The sequence below is a fragment of the Nicotiana attenuata genome, chromosome 2 (genome assembly GCF_001879085.1).
Source record: "Nicotiana attenuata strain UT chromosome 2, NIATTr2, whole genome shotgun sequence".
Lineage (NCBI taxonomy): Eukaryota > Viridiplantae > Streptophyta > Magnoliopsida > Solanales > Solanaceae > Nicotiana > Nicotiana attenuata.
This window is the reverse complement of record NC_031990.1, coordinates 29509423-29530335: the sequence shown is the minus strand read 5'-3', so window position 1 is coordinate 29530335 and position 20913 is coordinate 29509423. Positions and strand designations below refer to the sequence as shown.

General features: G+C 41.5%; 1 protein-coding gene across 1 annotated transcript; it reads right to left on the bottom strand.

The window, feature by feature from the left end:
* Positions 1443-3493, bottom strand: LOC109217935. Its single transcript, XM_019382235.1, has 3 exons — positions 2269-3493; positions 2087-2117; positions 1443-2004 (listed from the first exon to the last, which is right to left on the bottom strand). Exons 1-3 carry the CDS (start codon positions 3491-3493, stop codon positions 1443-1445), a joined length of 1818 nt encoding a protein of 605 aa, XP_019237780.1.

Genomic DNA, 20913 nt, shown 5'->3' with positions numbered 1-20913 from the left:
TAGGCACGCTTTAACTTCCCGGAATCGCTTGCATGGCGTGATGTTTAACATTCAATAAATTAATTGAATAATCTCATACCTTATCCTATAGTTTTAGTTAGTTTTTTTTATTTAATTATTTCCTATAATTGCGGATTCGCTTGCGTAGAGCGATAATAACTTTTAATAATTTTCAAGAATTAATTCTCTCAAATGTAGTAATTTCTCAAAAGTACTACAAATAATTGATTGTCATGATTTCAGATTCGCTTACGAGGCGCAATTATGACAAGTTTAATTAATTTTTTATTCGATCACGCATTCACTTGCGTAGCGTGGTTATGACAACGAAATATTATCTAAATTATTTTGTTTAGTAATTCTAATAATCAAAAAATAAAAGCGGATAAGTAAAATATAAAAATCATATAAATCGCGTTTTGTCCAATATTAATTCAAGCCAAGTTTTAAGTCAATAAAGCGACCGTGGTAGAACCACGGGACTCGGGAAATGCCTTACACCTTCTCCCCGGTCAACAGAATTCCTTACCCGAACTTTGTTTCCGCGGACCGATATAAAAGAGTCAAATCTTCCTTTGAATAGGGATTCAAATAAAAGGTGACTTGGAACACCCAAAAATCGATTCCAAGTGGAGGCTCTGTAAACAAAATAATTCCTATTTCAACATTGTCATTTTAATTAGAAAAACTCTTTAACCCACAAATCAACATATCTTTATCCTTTTTGGGGTAGAAAAAGGGGTGTGACAGCAATCACAGGAGATGAATGAGTTTGAGGTTCTGACTCATGTATTGGGAAGGTGGGCTGAACTGGATCATGTTCAGGTGGTGAAGAAGGATCAGGAGCAGGTGAGTCAGATGGGATGGAGACAGTTGGAGAAGAAGGTCCAGGTGGACTGGAACTATGCAAATCAGAATGTGTATCAAAAGAGTACATGGGAAAGGAGGAAGTTGGAGTAGAAGAAGAAGAAGTAGAGTGTATCAATTGATAGGGGAATACAGATTCATGAAAAATGACATCTCTGGAGTACAAAACTGACTTGGTATTTAAGTTGAAGAGTTTGTAACCCTTTTTAGCATAGGGATATCCAATGAACACACAAGGAGAAGCTCTTGGCTGAAACTTGTCCCTATTGCATTTAGGTACAGTAGCATAACATAGACAGCCGAAAGGTTTTAGGTGAGAGTAAGAAGGTGGACTACCATAAAGAAGTTCAAATGGTGTCTTGTTGTGTAAAACTGAAGAGGGAAACCTATTGATAAGGTAAGTTGCTATTAAAACACAATCACCCCAAAATTTGGTAAGGCTCTTGAAGTTTCAAGTAGATGCTTGTGTTTTCTTTCTACCACCCCATTCTGTTGTGGGGTGTGAGGACAAGTTGTTTGATGGATTATTCCAGTGTCAGAAAAGAACTGAAGAGCTGAATTAGAAGATCCAAGCTCTAAGGCATTATCACTTCTAATGACTTTGTAGGAAGTTGAAATTGTGTTTTAACCATTGCTATAAATGCCTTAATTAAGCTAAAGGCATAGCTTTTGGAGTGCACCAAATGTGTCCAAGTTTCCCTACTGTAATCATCAACTATAGTCAGAAAGTATCTTGGCCCAGAATATGATTGAGTGTGGTAGGGACCCCAAGTATCTACATGTATAAGTTGAAACAGTGCAGTAGAATGAGTAGAGTTGTTTGGAAATGACAGTCTAGGTTGTCTTGCTAAAGGGCAAATAGGACAAATAAAGGACTGTTTTGCTGGTAAAGAAGAAGAAATAGAAGGTATATTTTTCATTTGTGCAAAAGGAACATGACCCGGTCTGTGATGCCAAAAAACATCATTTTTATTTATATGTTGGTTACTGTTACAATTTGGTAATGAAACAGGATCATGAAGAGAGTTCAGGACATCTATATGTGCATTCAAAGGAAAATCATGCACTTCAGCTATTGTATTAAAACTTGAAACAGATGAATCAGAAACAACAGGAAGAGGAATAGGCTGTTTAATACTATCCATGACATTTTGGGAAACAGATGCAGGAGAAGTAGGTTGGTTGAAGTAAATTATTTATAGTCCATGGTCCATTCTACCAAGCTCCAGAAGCTTCTTCATAGAATGGGCCTGTGAAGTATACAAGAATGGAATGTGAATAAAATATAACATCTGAATTGATCAATCAGTTTACTTACTGAAATCAAATTATAGTGGAAAGTAGGTATGTATAAAACATGATGAAGAGTGAGGGAAGGTAACAAAGTAAGAGATCCAGTACATGTGACCTTCACTTTGTAACCATTAGGAAAAGGGACTAGATAAGGGATAGGCAGAGGAGTAATGTTGAAAAGAAGGTTTTTATTTGAAGTCATATGGTCAGTGGCCCCAGAATCCACTATCCATATCCTTCCAGCTACATTAGTCAACATGCGTACATTAGAAGTACCATTCAGACACACAGGTAAGGAAGAAGAACTACCAGCAAAGTTTGCAGAACCCATGATGATAGGTTGAGATGATGACTCATTGAGACCAGATTGTTGAAGAAGGCTCATCAGTTGAGTATACTGTTCTTTAGTTAAACCAGGTATTAATGAATCCTCAGCATTTGAAGGAGTATGATTAGAAACACCAGGAGGCTGCCCTTTAACAGTAGCAGCAGTACCAAACTTTTTACCTCTTGTAAACTTGAAATTCTGAGGAAACCCATGCAACTTGTAACATTTTTCAATTACATGGCCATGCTTCTTGCAGTACTTGCAAAAAAGTGAAGCCGTGCTGTGATCAGGATTGACCCTTTGATTAAACTGATCAAATTTTAATTTCTGAGGATATTGTTGCTGAGGTGAAAATTGAGGAGGAAACTTATTGGAGTTTGCATGAAAAGAGGCTGATTCAGAATAAGCTTGTGGATTTGGAAGAACTTGTCTTTGTTTTTCATCTTGTAGGAGTATATTATAAACATTATCAATGGAAGGCAATGGGTGCATCATTAAGATATTACTTCTAACTCCTACGTAGACTTCATTTAGGCCCATTAGAAATTGATGAACTTTATCTTCTTCCTTTTCTTTCTGGAGACCTTCTTTAGCAGCACAAGCATTAGCATGACTACTGCGCATAATCTCCAGTTCATCCCAAAGTTTTTTAAGCTTATTAAAGTAAGAAGCAACATCTAGGGATCCTTGATAAGTGGAGGAAAGCTCTCTTTTAATCTCAAAGACTTTAGTCCCACTAACAGTCCCATATCTATTGTTTAATTCTTTCCAAATACTCTCAGCTGTTTCTGAGTATTGTACACTCTTAACGCACGAGCCATCTATGAACCCTATTTTGTTTTTAGTAGACAGAGAAACTATCATATTTCGCTTCCAACCCCCAAAACCTGTCCCAGAGAAAGGAACACTAACAAGAGACACTCCCGGCACATCGGAAGGAAGTAAAAATAAAGGACTAGTAGGTTCAGGAACGCAAGGACCAGTATTTAAACTGGAATCACCCATGATTGTCAAAAAAAATGCTCAGAAACAACTGATCTCCAACAAATCTTAATCTCTTAAAACAGAATCAACGAATATAGAAAAATAGGAAAGAGTGTACCAAACTTCTTCGCGACCTGAAGAAGTAAAAGGCCTTGAAGATGAAACGCACAAAATTGCTGAGAACTGAAAACCCTAGCTTCGAAGAAAATCCTCCAAAAACTCCAATTGAAGAAAGAATCGCACAAATTCCTTAGATATCGATGATGTTCCAATGTAAGCGAGCAAAGAAACCAGTAGAAGAGACAAAAAACTCGAAACTCTGACCGCTAAGACCAGACGAAGAAAGTTCGGTAGCTAATGAAATAAGATCTCCAAAATCAACACAGCTAAGATTACGAGGTGAAGGATCGATGATTTCATGGCTCTGATACCATGTAAAGATCAGAGATCGAACAAAAATGGTGAATCTATGTTAGAGTTTACAGAGAGAAAATGAGAGAAGAATTTTGGGCAAATTTTTTTGTATTGAATAATAATGATCTGTCCCTCTCTAGAATGTTCCCATGCCTATATATACAATGGGCCTGATTTTCTACTACAAAAGAATACAGGGAAATAATTACAATGGGTCGTGGCCCAATTACACTACTGACCAATTACACCTGTGGCCCAAGTAAACTACTGATGTATTACAACCCAGAATTAGATGTCCAAATGTATCACGTCCAAATGTATCATGTAACTCCAACACATCCTACCCTGATGCAAGTTAGCATCAGTGGCTGATTTCACGACTCGAACCCGTGACCTATTGGTCATACAGTCGCTCCAAGACTCCTGTTCCTTGTTGACACCCATTATAAATAGAATTTTGTGTTTGGCCCACATATTTAAAAAAAAGGTCAAGCTCGGACGTGGAAAGACATGTTATATATACTATATATAAATAACGGACAGTATGTAACAACTTAAAATTTTAGATGATTCAAAATATATCTATTAAAAGGGATCAAATAATGGAAACAAAGCCAGTGATTTACATCTCTTTTTTTTAAAACTCACCATTTGAGGCAATGAGGAGTAGGCTGAAAAGTATTACAAGAAACCTAGAGAAGCAAACATGAGATTCAGCCATATTCAAACTTCTCCTTATATCTTTTTTTTAGCAAACAGGAAATAGATATATTAATAACTAAGGAACGTCAAGTACATGATTAACAAAAGATGCATCACGAAAGACACATTGGTTCCCTAAGCTTGCTAACAGTTGGCAAGCCTCATTGCATACCAGTTCTTCGTGGGTAGTAGTTTCTAGTCTATCATTTTCCACAAAATCTATTACATCAAAAGGTGATTCAACAAAAACTTTTTTACTGGTCTACTGAGCATTACTTCTTCCTGCTGCTCCAAAAACTTGGTTATCCTTTCCTAGGCTCCCTTTTGCTAGTTGGTTAGCAATTCTATTCCCCTGCATGAAAGTGTGTTGGAGAGTAACCCTCTGCTGGTGCATTAAGGACTTGCAATCATTAACAGTTTTATTAAATAATTTATTACCAGCTTGTAAGGCCTGGATTACCTCTGAGCAGTCTGTCTCTATTTCAAGTGGAAAGAGATTCCACTCCTTTGCTGTCCTTAGACCTTCTCGTAGAGCTTTCAATTCTGCTGCTAGTGAGCCATTTGCATGGGTTAGTTTTGTAAAACCAACTACCCAGCTACCATTTGCGTTTCTGAAAACACCACCTAAACCACAATTTTGATTATAGCTATGAAAACTGGCATCTACATTCAGTTTGAACCAACCCCTATGGGGGTTGAACCAGTTGATTTTTATTAGTAATTTGGGAGGGTGAGTAGAGATTTTTTCTGTGAGTAATTTAAATTCTATAGCCCTTTGCATGATTTGATGACCACTGATTTGGTTAGAAGTGTTATTGTGAATATTACTATTTCTATTAACCCAGATATGCCAAATGATGAAGGGAAAGTAAGCGTTCCATTTTAGGAAATCATGTTTAAGAGGAAAGTTGAAGTCCTTTATTTGGATAAGCCAATGTTTCCCATTTTGGTTAATAAGGTGGTTCCATTGAAGGTCGGTCCAGAGTTTGTTGACAGCTTTGCATTCTAGGAAGATATGCTCGATGGATTCTTCATAAGGGCTTTTACAGATAGGACAGTTAGGGTCAATGTTTAGTCCAATCTGTGAAAGATATTTTCTGCAAGGGATTCGATTGTGAAGGCATTGCCATTGGAAAAATCTAGTTTTATTGGGACAGTCCAATTTCCAGATCCACTCGAAGTCTAAGTTAGTATTATAAGGAGATTCCAGAAGCGTATAACAAGATTTAGTAGTAAAAACCCCCTTAGTGGTGAGAGACCAAATAGGTAAGTCTATTGAGGGACCCTTAAGACGGGCTTTTATTTTAGTGATATTAGATAGTAAGTCCGGAGGAAGGGAGAGGGTTAAGCAGTCTAAATTCCAATTGGTACCATCGAAGATATCTCTTATTTTTGTAGAAATAACCTTGGCCGAAGGGGGGCCTATTACATGGTTCCTTAGGTTACCAAAATTTGGTATCCAATTGCCCTCCCATAGGTTATGATTTGCTTGAAGGTGGGGGGACCATGTGATGCCCTTGGATCAGATGTCCCACCCTTTGCAAATGCTTTTCCAAATGTAGGAGGATCTATTCGTAGAGGAACTATTGCAATAGTAAGAGATGATAAGCTTTGCCCATGGAATTAGTGCATTTGTGAGAAGTCTCCAACTTAAGCTAGCTAGAGTGCATAGATTTTTATTAAGAGCATTGTGGATGCCTAATCCACCATATTTTTTAGGTTGGCATATGGTGGGCCAGTTCACCATGTGAATTTTCCTTTTCTCTATTGTGCTACCCCATGTGAAGTCCCTTTGGACTTTATCAATCTCTTTTAGGGTTTTTCTGGGGAGGAGGGTGTATTGCATGTAATGGTTTGGGATGGAATTAAGGCATGGTGCTGCGAGGGTTGTTCTTCCTGCCAAACTAACGAATTTCATTTTCCATGAGGCAAGTTTATTTCTCATCTTATCAATTAGGAATTGATAGTCCCGAGGTTTTGGCCTATGGTGTTGTCACGACCCAGATTTCCCACCATCGGGAGTCGTGATGGCGCCTACTGTTGGAGCTAGGCAAGCCAAACATTTAAACATTTTCGGATAACAACACAACAATGATAAAATAAAGAGTCTTTAAATAAATGCGGAAGTCTTTTAAAACATAAATAACTGAAAACCAAATGCGGAAGTCTAATATTTCACTGCCCAAGACTGGAGTCGCTATCTCACGAACCACTAAAGAGTGCTACAAACAAGTCAGAATAGAAAATGCATAATGTCTGTCTCGGTGCAATGAAAACAAACAAAAAATACGGAAAGGGACTCCAGCCTGCGAACGCCAGCTAGGCTACCTCGTAAGTCCCTGGACTGAAGTCAGCTCCCAATCAATATACTACTGCTGTGGTCCAAAAGCTTCTCCGGTACCGCGATCTGTGCAAAAAGCACAGAAGTGTAGCATCAGCACAACCGACCCCATGTGCTAGTAAGTGCCTGGCCTAACCCCGGCGAAGTAGTGACGAGGCTAGACAGGACTACCAAATCAACCTGTGCAGTTCAATGTATATATATGCAATACAAGGAAAGAGTACAGATATTAAACAGTTAAGAGGGAGGGAAGCATACTATGGGGGAGTACAGTCCGGATATAAAGTCCACAATTTAAATAAGAAACAGGGCAATAACAATAATTAATGAGAGCAGGAAAGTCAACAGTTGCACGGCATCAACCTTCGTGCTTTTACTCTCATTCTCACCAAAAGCAATCAAATAAAGTGCACGGCATCACCCTTCGTGCCTTCCCTCACGTAACTCTCATATCATGGCACGGAATGATCCTTCGTGCAACTAATATCAAATCAGAGCACGGAATGTCCCTTCGTGCATAAATAATCAAAACATGGCACGGAATGACCCTTCGTGCAAATATAATCAAAACATGGCACGGAATGACCCTTCGTGCAAATATAATCAAAACATGGCACGGAATGACCCTTCGTGCAAATATAATCAAAACATGGCACGGAATGACCCTTCGTGCATTATCACTCTTCCTCACCCAAACAGTAGTCACAACCAAACGGGGCGAGGGGATAAACAAATAATAAGAAATGTCCCGGCAAGCGAATTACAAAATTATCAGCTAAATCCCGGCAAGGGAGCAACAACAATACTCTCACATCCCGGCAAGGGAGATAATCAATGTACTCAAACCATCCCGGCAAGGGATTATTCATATCACATTCTATTTCTTTCATTTCTTACTCAATAGTCTTCTTATCATTCGAGCCAACGCTCCAAAGGATTTACAATTCATAATTAGTCCTCATACTCTTCACATTGCACAGAATTCATCAATTAACATGGAAGAGTCATAACAATATCAGGATAAGTACATATAAGGACCCACGGTCATGCTAGACACCGGTGTATAGATACTCGTCACCATGCCTATACACCATACTCGATTCATTTAGCAATTAGCAAGTAATAACACTCTAATCCTATTCCCTCAAGCCAAAGTTAGATCAAACACTTACCTCGGTCCAAAGAATAGCAATCAATCCTCAAATACCGCCTTTCCTCTACAATCCGACTCCGAAACAATGATATCTAGGCATAATTAATTCAATAGTATCAATAAAGACTCAATGGCAACATCCCATAGCCTAGATATGAATTTCCTAGCATTCTTCCAAAAATATCAAAATTCGACACCGGGCCCACATGGTTCAAACACGAGGCTCGGACCAAAACCTAGTCACCCATAACCCCACGAGTCCAAACATATAATTTGTTTTAAGATTCGACCCCAAATAGAGGTTGAATCACCCAAAATTCTCAAAACCCTAACTCTACCCAAAACCCCTAATTTCTACTTTGATTTCATGATTTAGGCTTAGAAACTTGCTAATTAATGAAGGAAAAGTGAAGGAAATGAGTGGGAAATTACTTACCCAAGTGGTCTTGAAGAATGGGGGCTTTAATGGCTTCCTAAAGCTTGGGAGAGAAGAGAGCTCGTGAGAAAATTGGATAAATCCTGTAGGTTCTGATTCTGAAATTTTAAAATTATAGCTGGGCGATTTTGTTCTATGCGTTCGCGACCAAGGGGTCGCGTTCGCGAAGACGGGTAGACTGGAAGCATTGCGTTTGCGATAGTGGGGCTGCGAACGCGTAGAGAAATTTTTCTGGGGGCTGGGGTCTGGGCCTACGCGAACGCGATAGGAGACACGCAAACGCGTTGAAGGAAGCAACAGAGCTTCGCGATCGCGATGGCCAGAACGCGAACGCGAAGGAGGGAGAGAGCAAGGCTATGCGAACGCGAAGGCAACACTGCGAAAGCGAAGAAGGGTCTTTCTGTGTAAAAATTGCAGAAAAATCTGAAGTCTTTCTAAGTTTAAAAACACCCCGAACACCTCCGAAAACACTCCTGAGCCCTCGGGGCTCCTAACCAATCACACACACTAACTCAACAACATCCTACGAACTTACTTGAGCGATCAAGCCGCCAAAATAACATCAAAATCATTGAATCAAGCCCCAAATTCATCATTTTCATTATAACTTCCTAAACTTCCAACTTTAGATATTTAGGTCAGAAACACGTCAAATGACGTCCGATTTCGACCAAACTTTACGGAAAGCACTTAACACATATTTAAGACTTGTACCGGGCATCGGAACCAAAATACGAGCCCGATACCATAGTCTTTTAATCAATTTTCATTTCCATTTTCCTTAATAATTTCAGAAAAACAATTTCACAGAAAAATTCTTTTACTCGGGTTCTAGACCTCGGATTTTGACTCTGGGCACATGCCCGAGTCCCATATTTTTCTACGGACCCTCCGGGACCGTCGAATCACGGGTTGGGGTCCGTTTACCAAAAATATTGACCGAAGTCAACATTAAATCATTTTAAAGCCACATTTTGAAAATATTCACAGAATTTAACATATAGTCTTTCCGGCTACGCGCCGGGACTGCACATGCAAATCCAGGAACCTAAAGGTGAGGTTTTCAAGGCCTCGGAAGCACGGAAAAAGAGAGAAATCCGGTGATGACCCTTTGGGTCGTCACAGGTGTAAGATAGGGAAACCTAGGTATGTGCCAAAACTGTTACTTTTCTTAATTCCTAACATAGTGGTAATGTCTCTGATAATAATATGGTTGCAATTTTTTGAGAAAAATAATTTTGACTTTGTAGTGTTGATACTTTGACCTGATAGAGAGCAAAACTCGTCAAGGCCACTTTTAATAGCTTGACAAGATTTAGCATTAGCTCTTGCCATTAGTGTAAGGTCGTCGGCAAATAATAAATGGGAGATTTTTGGACATTTATAACCTAAAGATATAGGGTCCCAATTCTTGATGTCCACTTGATGTTCTATATATCTAGTGAGCATTTCTAGGCAGAGGATAAAGATATAGGGGGAGATGGGGTCTCCTTGTCTAATACCTCTACTTGGTTGAAAGTAATTTGTAACAGATCCGTTGACTAAGATTGCTATCTTACTGGTAGAAATGCAATTCAGTAATAATTATGAGAATTTTGGAGGGAAATTAAAGTAATCCAGGGTGTGGCGAACAAAAGACCATTCTAAACGATCAAAAGCCTTTTGTAGGTCGATTTTAAGAATCATATGGCCCTGCTTGCCTTTCAGTTTGTTAAACTTAGAAATCATTTCCTAGATGATGATAGCATTATTAGACGCTCTTCTGTTTTTCATGAAGCTAGCCTGATATGGACTGATCAATTGATCTAGGAAAGGTTTAAGACGGTTGGCTAGAATTTTGGTGATTAGTTTGTAGATAGTATTGCATAAGCCAATGGGTCTAAAAATTTTAATATTGTTGGCATTATGAATTTGGAATGAGGCACAGAAAAGTTTTGTTAATTTCCGGAGGGATTTCCTGATTGTTAAAAATATCGTGACAAAAATTTCTAACTGAATGCCCTATGTGATACCAATATTTTTGAAAAAAGAAGGGGTGTAAACCATCTGGACCAGGAGACTTAAAAGGTTTGAACGAGAAGACAGCTCTTTTAATCTCATTATCTAGAAGGGGGTATCCAGATTGTCTAGGTTAATATTATTACATCTGGTTTGGGGATTTAGGGGGTTTGCCCAGATAGAATGAGAGTGAGAAGAAGTAAATGTAGAGGAAAAGTAATTTTGAACATGAGACATAATTTAGCTATGATCATTTATCTAGTTACCTGCCTCATCTTTGAAATAATTAATTTTGTTTCTTCTTTTCCTATTAGTGGCTGAGACTTGGAAGAATTTGGTATTTGAGTCTCCATCATTAAGCCACATGATCCTAGACCTAAGTTTCCAGTAATCTTCCTCTATTTTTAGAATATCATTGAACTCATTTTGAAGGTCTAATTCTAATTTTCTAAGGAAAGAGCTGGTAGCATAGCTATTAGAAGATTGGATGCCTTGGATTCTAGCTAAAAATTTTCTCTTCCTTCCCATGATATTGCCAAAGGTACTGTCTTTCCAGGGTTTTATCTTATCAACAAAATTGAGACTAGCTTTAAAATAATCACTATCATTCCAATTATTTTTAACAATTGTCTGGAACTCCGGATGTTTTTCTAGACTAAAAGGAACCTTATGGGGAGACCTATTCCTTGGAATCAGTTCTATAAGGATAGGATTGTGGTCAGATTGGATTCTAGGCAAGTGAATAATAGAGCTTTTAGGAAAGAGTTCAATCCATTCATCATTTCCGAAGACTTTGTCAAGTCTTTCTAAAATAAGACCCTTCTTGTTACGTCTATTATTTGTCCAAGTATATTTGCTTCCTTTAAAGCCTAGATCAACCAAGTTACACTTGTTGATTTTGGACCAAATGTATTTAGCTCTACTATCCTTAATAGGGTTGCCACCAAATTTTTCACTAGCGGCTAAAATGTCATTAAAATCACCACCTACTAACCAAGGTCCTTTATAAGAATTGCTAATACTTTCTAGGTGATCCCACATAATATTTCTATTATGAATACAAGTACTAGCATATATGGAAGTAAAAAGCCAGGGTTTACGTATAGGAATTACCTCTATGGTTGCATGGATCTACTGACCCCTACGAACAGCATTTTGAATGTTGGTTATGTCATCCTTCCACATCATTACCATAACACCAGACTGCCCCTCAGATGGAACTTCAATTATCTCAGAGAACCCAAACTCATTAAGCATGGCTGCATGGTTACCCATCCTTGTTTCCAACAAAGTCACCATACACGGCCTATGTGTGTCTAACATCTCCCTAAAGTTCCTCCTGAAATTGTCATTATTCCCTCCCCGTATATTCCATATTATGAAATTTGTGGGCTGATTCATGATTAAATTAGATTCAGGGTTGACCATCTCTCCATTCTCCCTTATCCCTCCCGCTTGGACAGGATTTCTTCTCATTGACGGAACTAGAATCATCGCCTTGTTGCCCACTGTTGAGTCGTGTGGAGGACGGATATCCATCGAGCACTTGTATAGGGCCAACGGGCAGCTGAGCACATGCCTCTTCTCGTGCCTCTCCATGAAGAGAAAAACTTTTATTCCGTCTAGGTTTGAGAGTTCTAGGGTTGGCCCTAAGTGTAGGTTTAGGGGGACATCGTCCTCCTCCATCTCTGCCTCTACTGGACCGGGTATGAGGTCGTCTTGTTGTTGAGGTGGGGGTACTGGAGGGGGTGGAGGGGGGGTGCCATCGCTTGGTTCCCCTGGTTGATATCCCAAGGGAGAAATATGGGGTTGAGATGAGTATACATCTCTGTTGGAAAGAAAGGAAGATCCAACGGGGCTTTTTGAGGGTTTATAGGGTTGAACTGGGGTGGCATGCTCCATTGTTCTCTCATCGTTTGAGCCATTTGAGGGTTCATTGATGGAGCCATCGGGTGGATAATGTTGTTAAGCCATACTTAATTGAGATAGTTGTTCATGGCCAACCTCATTCCCTCCGTGATGAGTTGTGCTAGATATTGGGTGTTGTGGAGGATCACAATAGCCTCTTGGCCGTTGATTGGAACCGTGAATGATAGTGCATGGCCCATGAGACCTAGTTCCATCCAACTCGTGGGTTGGTAGTCTTGGGCTTGGGGTGGTTGAGCGTAAATTATCTGGGGGTTTTCTTGAGGATGGAGGGGGGGGGGGGGGAATGTTTTCCATGTTGAGAGGACGGTATTGTCTTAGGATTGGATTAGGCGATTCCTTCTTCTTAGGGTTGAAGGAACTCTTGGCATTTTGGGTAATGGAAGATGTATTTATTACACTGGTAGTAGGCGTGGGATTTTGGGTAGGAGAAGGAGTTGGCCGATTGGTTGGAGAAACAATGATTGTTTCTTCCAAGTTTGTGTCTTTTGGTTGCTCTAGGTCTTGATTTATAGTACATTTATTAGCTTTGTTTGAGTTTTCTAAGAGAATGTCCATTTGGCTACTTTCTTCTACAACCGTTGCCATTTGGCCAACAAGCATGGTGGGGGGGGATCTTGCCATATCTTAGAGAATGATCTTGTGGAGATCCTTTAGATAATAAAATATTTTGGGTAGATTTTTTATTAAGGGGTGGGTTTAGGTCAATAGGGGTAGGATTAGAGGGAGGGTTAGAAACGTCCATGCTAGGGCCAATTTGCATGGCATTGATATTTTCTATTTGGTTAGTAACAGTAGAAGCCACGGGTAAGTCACTCATACAAGTGTCAATATTATCTAGTGCCAAGTCATCATTTAAATGGGTAAATTTATTATTACAAAGAAAATTAATATTTTCCATGGTGGGTTTTAGCAAAACCATTTGCTGATTGTCTATGTGGTGGTTTTTAGAAGGAGAGTTGTTTTGTTCCTTAGGATTGATAGGTTGGCCAGTGGCTTTTGAGGGTTGATTAGGGGAGGGATGATCTTTAGTTTTACATTGAAGTAGTTGGGTGTCTAAGTATTTACCTGTATTAGCATTGAAAAGTTTAACCGAAATACCTGGACCGTGGTTGCCTTTAACCTGGTTGAAAGAAGGTTGAGTAAGAAGTTTTCTCCCTTGATTTTTCTTTTTGTTGAATGAAACAGTGCTCCATTCCTCCCCTTTCCCTTCATTTGTAGCCATAGGATGTTGAGCTTGTCCTGCATGGGGAGAGTCAGTGCATTATTTCTTGATATAATTGCATTGCCTCAATGTGTGACCAAAGAGACCACAATTTTTGCAAAGAAAGTCTTCCCCCTCATAATGAATATGTTGCTTATGTTGTCCAACAAAAAGGTAGGGTTGGACTTGAACTTCCAGAGGAATTTCAACACAAATTCTTGCATATCGACCTCTAACGGTAGTTGATGTGCATATGTCAATTTTTAGTAGGAGTCCTATTGCATTGCCAATTCTTTCCAGGATTTTCCCATCGTAAGACTCTGTTGGTAACTGAGGAAGCCTGATCCAAACAGCTAAGGTGGTTAATTTTTTATTTTTAGCTACGAAGTTTGGTTTCCATCTAGAGATGGACAGGAAGTGGCCATTTATAAACCATGGACCTGAGTGGATGGCTTTATCCATGTTCTCCTTCTTCTTGAATTTGATAATATAATAGTGTTCTCCAAGATCAATGAGAGAGAAGTCTTCTGTTGGATTCCGTAGATCTTGAATTTTCCTTTTTAAATAATGATGTAACATATGTTTACCTACTAATTTGATAATTGTCACGACCCATTTCCACAATAGGTCATGAGGGCGCCTGACACCATTGTCAGGCAAGCCATCGCGGAAACATTTCTAAATTCTTATATTGCTTTTAATCATAAATGAGTGAAATAGATACTAAATTTTGGAATTAAGCCAGAAGAGCGAAATGCCGTAAATAACGTAATTATACAACCCAAAAAAAATATAAATGTCAACCAAAGTGTGTGCCAGAACCTGGTGTCACAAGCTACGGGCAGCTAGTAGAATATACACCCAAAAGAATATCATACTATCCTACTGTCTGAATCAGGATAGACAGAAAAAAAATAAAAGTACAAAGGAAAGACTTCTTCGGCTGCGGGTCGGCATGGAGGAAAAGCAGCTCACCATAGAAGTCCCAAGTCCGCTCACGGGTGCGCACCAGAATGAAAACCAAATCCACCTGCCTCAGATCCTTTACAATTAAGTACAGAAGTGTAGCATGAGTACATAAACAATATGTACCCATTAAGCATCCCGTCTAATCTCGAAGAAGTAGAGATGAGAGGTCGACTCGATACTTACTAAGGTCATGAAAAATGAGGGGAATTTATAATAAGCAGAAATAACTCAAATCGTAAGGATTGGTAAGTATAAAACAACAATTCTTCCTTTAGATTCTCAACATGAGCGTCCATTTATATATTTAAACGATTATGAAGTTTAACCAACAATAGAATGCCAAATAGATTATGCGCAGATAATCACCAAGGAACGTACGGCCCGATCCAACATAAAAGTAAATTGTGCACTGCCGAGGGTCGAACGTCTTGAACCATAGATGCATCTATTACCCCGCTCGCGAATCACCCGTGCGACGCGGTCAAACAGAAATAAGCTCATTGGCAAGCAACAACAACAATCATTATATACGTGAAAAGTAATCATACATAGAAATGCCAATCATTCTCTATTAAAGGACCCACAGGATAAGGGTTATTCTCTAATCTCATTCTTCTTAATCAAAAGGGTTCATACGAATCCAAGTTAATNACCATACATAGAAATGCCAATCATTCTCTCCTAAAGGGCCAACAGGGTAAGGGTCATTCTCCGGTCTCATTCTTCTTAATCAAAAGAGTTCATTCGAATCCAAGTTAATCAAACTGTACTAGAATATCACGTAAGGCATGCTTATGGGCCCTAAACTACCCGGACTCAGCGTAATAGTTGCTACGCACGGGTTCTCGTCACCTAGTGCGTGCGTAGCCTCCGAATACAATGACAATTAATTCAATTATTATGCCTATGGGGACATTTCCCTCTTACAAGGTTAGAAAGGAGACTCACCTCGCTCCAAAGCGCACTTCCAATATCAAGAACAAGCCCGAGTACTCAAATTCGGAGCCGAACGATCTCAAACTAGTTAAATGAAGTAAGAACTAATTAATATAAGCTCACAAGATCGATTTCTAGCTATTTAAGCCATTTCCCAACTATTTACATGAGTTTCCTAAATTCCAATCCCGGGCCCACGTGCCCGGATTCCAAAATTTTTCGAAGGAAATCGTTCTCTACTACCTAAGGATCAATAATATATGATTTCTAGTTCATTTCATAACAAATTTCGTGGTTAAATCTTAGTTTTATTAAAACCCTAGGTCTAGCTCTAACCCCTTTGATTTTATCTAATTTTTGGTGTTTAATCTACCTAATATACATGTGTTTAAACTAAGGATGAATGGAAACAACTTACCTCACAATGCTATGTTGAAATCCCCTCTTTGGAAGCTCTCAAATCGCCCAAGTGTAGAGTAGAAATGAAATAAATGCTCTAAGTCCCGTTTTTTAAAAGCCCTGACTAGTCCTCTGATGTCGCAATTGCGACACCAGGCTCGCAAATGCGAGGTCGCAATTGCGACAAAAGATTCGCAAATGCGAAGTGAGCCCCAGCCTGCCTCGATCGCAAATGCAATGCATGGGTCGCAAATGCAGACCCTGCTGGGTTCGCAATTGCGAAGAAATGGCTCGCAAATGCGAACACTGCCCAGCCCGGCCAACTTCGCAAATGCAAAGAATTTCTCGCAATTGCGAGTTCGTAATTGCGATGGCCATTTCGCAATTGCGAAACCTGCAGCAGCAGCAAAAATACCAGCAAAACTGTTGTGTTTTCTTACCTCCAACCATGCCCGAATCTCACCCGAGCCCTCGGGGCTCCACTCCGAACACTCACGCAAGTCCTACAACAGTGTGCAAACTTGCTCAAGTAATCAAATCGCATAATTAACACCTAAAACCACGGATTTAACACCAAAATGCATTAAATCCTCAAGAACACCTAAATTCCTATTTTTTCAACCGAACGTCCGAATCACGTCAAATCAGCCCCGTTCCTCACCAAATTTCACAGACATCACTAAAATATTATACCGAACCTGTACCGGGCTCCGGAACCAACATACGGGCCCAATATAAATGTGATCAAGCATTTTTCCTTTTTATTAAACTCTTAGGATTTCAATTTAACAATATTCAATAAAAATTCATTACTCGGGCTAGGGACCTCGGAATTCGATTCCGAGCTTATGCCCAGGTCCCATATTTTTCCACGTACCTCTCGGGACCGTCAAATCACGAGTCCGGGTCTGTTTTCCCAAAAAGTTGACCGAAGTCAAACTTGGTCTTTTAAGAGAATCTTAAAGAAACAATTAGACCTATTTCACTCAAAACTCTTCCAACTCCCGAACCAACCGTCCCCACAAGTCGTAAATTAGCTAAAGCAAGTACGGAAGGTTTTATTTAGGGGAACGGGGTTCTAAAAGGCAAAACGACGAGTCGGGTCGTTACATTCTCCACCTCTTAAACAAACGTTCGTCCTCGAACGGACATAGAAAAGTACCTGGACTGCTGAATAAGTGGGGATATCTGCTCCGCATGTCCTCCTCGGACTCCCAGGTCGCCTCCTCGACCGGTTGGCCCCTCCACTGGACTCTCACCGCAGAAATCCTCTTGGACCTCAACTGGCGATCCTGCCTATCAATAATAGAACCTGGCTCCTCCTCATAGCCCAAACTCTCATCTAACTGAATGGTACTGAAGTCCAACACATGGGATAGGTCGGCATGATACTTCCGAAGCATCGAAACGTGAAAAACTGGATGAACTCCCGATAAACTGGGGGTAAGGCGAGCTCATAGGCAACCTCCCCAACTCGTTTCAACACTTCAAAGGGGCCAATAAACCTTAGGGTCAACTTGCCCTTCTTCCCGAACCTCATAATGCCCTTCATGGGCGAGACTTTCAAGAGAACCTTCTCGCCAACCATAAATGATACCTCCCATGCCTTCTGATCCGCGTAGCTCTTTTGTCGGGACTGATCTGTGCGAAGCCTCTCCTGAATCAACTTTACCTTATCCAAGGCATCCTGTACCAAATCTGTGCCAAGTAATTTAGCCTCACCAGGCTCAAACCACCCGATAGGAGAACGACAACGTCGACCATATAAAGCCTCGTACGGGGCCATCTCTATGCCGGACTGGTAGCTGTTGTTGTACGCAAACTCCGCCAAGGGCAAGAACTGATCCCACTGCCCTCCAAAGTCAATCACACATGCTCTAAGCATATCCTCCAAGATCTGAACTGTCTGCTCCGACTGTCCGTCGGTCTGAGGATGGAATGCTGTGCTAAGCTCTACACGAGTCCCCAACTCACTCTGAACGGCTCTCCAGAAATGGGAAGTGAACTGAGGGCCTCTGTCTGATATGATGGAAACCGGCACACCATGCAATCGGACTATCTCCCAAATATAGATCTGAGCATACCTCTCCGCTGTATAGGTAGTCGCCATTGGAATGAAATGGGCCGACTTGGTCAATCTATCCACAATGACCCACACTGAATCAACCTTCCGCAAAGTCCGCGGTAACCCTACTACGAAGTCCATGGTAATGCGCTCCCACTTCCACGCTGGTATAGGCATCCGCTGAAGTAGGCCGCCTGGTCTCTGATGTTCATACTTGACCTGCTGGCAATTCAAACACTTAGTCACATACTTCACTATGTCCTTCTTCATCCCCCGCCACCAGTAATGCTGCCTCAACTCACGATACATCTTCGTAACTTCCGGGTGAATGGAATACCTCAAACTGTGGGCCTCTTCTAGAATCCTCTCCCTGAGACCATCAACATTAGGAACACATAGACGACCTTGGAGTCGCAACACACCATCCTCGCCAATAGAAACGTCCTTGGCACCTCCCTGAAGTACCGTTTCTCTGAGGACTGCCAAATGTGGATCATCGAACTGCCGGGCCTTGATCTCCCCTAATAACGAAGACTGGGCGACCACACACGCTAGAACTCGGCTGGGCTCCGAAATATCCAACCTCACAAGTCTGTTAGCCAAGGACTGAATGTCCAAGGCTAGTGGCCTCTCCTCTACTGGAATGAATGCTAGGCTACCCATACTCTCCGCCTTTCTGCTCAAGGCATCCACGACCACATTCGCCTTGCCCGGATGATAAAGAATGGTAATGTCATAATCCTTCAGCAACTCAAGCCACCTGCGCTGCCTCAAATTGAGATCCCTTTGCTTGAACAAATGTTGTAAGCTACGTTGGTCGGTGTACACCTCACAAGACACCCCATACAAATAGTGCCTCCATATCTTAAGAGCATGAACAATCGCTGCCAACTCCAGATCGTGCACAGGGTAATTTTTCTCGTGAATCTTCAGCTGACGCGAGGCATATGCAATAACTCGCCCCTCCTGCATTAACACACATCCCAAACCAACGCGTAAGGCGTCGCAATATACAGTATACATCCCCGAACCGGAAGGCAATACAAGGACTGGTGCCGTAGTCAAAGCTGTCTTGAGCTTCTGGAAGCTCTCCTCACAATCGTCGGACCAAATGAATGGGGCACCCTTCTGGGTCAGTCTAGTCAAGGGTGATGCAATAGATGAAAAGCCCTGCACGAATCGCCGATAATAACCTGCTAATCCCAGGAAACTCCTGATCTCGGTCACTGAAGTGGGATGTGGCCAACTCTGAACTGCCTCAATCTTCTTGGGATCAACCTTAATACCCTCTCCGGACACAATATGCCCCAAGAATGCCACTAACTCGAGCCAAAATTCACATTTGGAGAACTTAGCATACAGCTTCTGCTCTCGCAAGGTCTGAAGCACTACTCTCAAATGTTGCTCGTGCTCTCCCAGGCTATGCGAGTATATCAAGATGTCGTCAATGAAGACGATAACAAAGGAATCAATATAAGGCCTGAATACCCTGTTCATCAGATCCATAAATGCTGCTGGTGCATTGGTCAAGCCAAAGGACATCACTAGAAACTCATAATGGCCATATCTAGTCCTGAATGCAGTCTTCGGAACATCTGAGTCCCGAATCTTCAGCTGATGATACCCTGACCTCAGGTCAATCTTAGAGAACACCCTAGCTCCTTGTAGCTGGTCGAAAAAATCATCAATACGAGGCAACGGGTACTTGTTCTTGGTGGTGACCTTGTTCAACTACGGTAATCAATGCACATCCGCATGGTCCCATCCTTCTTCTTCACAAATAGCACTGGTGCGCCCCAAGGTGATACACTGGGCCTGACAAACCCCTTCGCTAACAACTCCTCTAACTGCTCCTTCAGCTCCTTCAACTCCATAGGGGCCATACAGTACGGTGGAATAGATATAGGCTGAGTGCTTGGGGCCAAATCAATGCAGAAATCAACATCACGATCCGGAGGCATGCCGGGAAGATCAGAAGGAAACAAATCGGCGAACTCTTGGACTACTGGCACTGAATCAATCGTCGGAGACTCTGCGGTGGTGTCTCGAACATAAGCTAAGTAAGCCAAGCACCCCTTCTCGACCATGTGTCGATCCTTCAGGAAAGAAATAACCCTGCTAGGCATATCAACTGTGGAGCCCTTCCACTCCCATCTCGGCGATCCTGGCATCACTAGAGAAATGGTCTTGGCATGGCAATCAAGGACGGCGTGATATGGAGATAACCAATCCATGCCCAGGATAACCTCAAAATCGATCATATCAAGCAACAGAAGATCTGCTCTAGTCTTGAAACCACCGGAAGTGACCACACAGGACCGGTAGACCCGATCCACAACCACAGAATCACCCACAGGAGTGGACACATGAACAGGAACACCCAAAGGCTCAGGAGAAATAACCAAGAAGCGAGCGAACAGAGATGATACATATGAATAAGTAGACCCTGGATCAAATAATACCGAAGTATCCCTACCACCGACGGGAATAATACATGTGATGACGGCATCCGAGGCCAATGCATCTGGCCTGGCCGGAAGAGCATAGAATCTAGTTGGAGCGCCGGCTGTTTGTCCTCTACCTGAATGAGTAGTAGCTGGCTGACCTCGCCCTGTCTGGCATCCACCTCTAGGTCGGCCTCTACCCGTCTGCTCTCCACCTCTAGGTGGCTGGGCGGCTAGTGCTGGAATCATGGGCTGCTGACCCTGCTGCACTGCCTTGCCCCGAAGTCTGGGGCAGTATCTCCTCATGTGACCGGGATCTCCGCACTCAAAACAACGGCGCGGTGCGGTGACCTGTTGCCTTGATGGCTGACCCTGATAACCCGTAGACCCGCTGGAAGAAGCCTGGATAGCCGGTGGACGGCATGAACTCTCCGGCATGGCACTGAAATAAGAA

Bases quoted from the DNA above. Each gene is read 5' to 3' on its own strand.
- LOC109217935 (XM_019382235.1), bottom strand. From the start codon at position 3,493: ATGGGTGATTCCAGTTTAAATACTGGTCCTTGCGTTCCTGAACCTACT. The intron at 2,118-2,268 runs GTACTGGATCTC...TATACTTCACAG, and splicing joins TTACAAAGTGAAGGTCACAT to GCCCATTCTATGAAGAAGCT. The intron at 2,005-2,086 runs GTAGAATGGACC...TGTCATGGATAG, and splicing joins GAAGAAGCTTCTGGAGCTTG to TATTAAACAGCCTATTCCTC.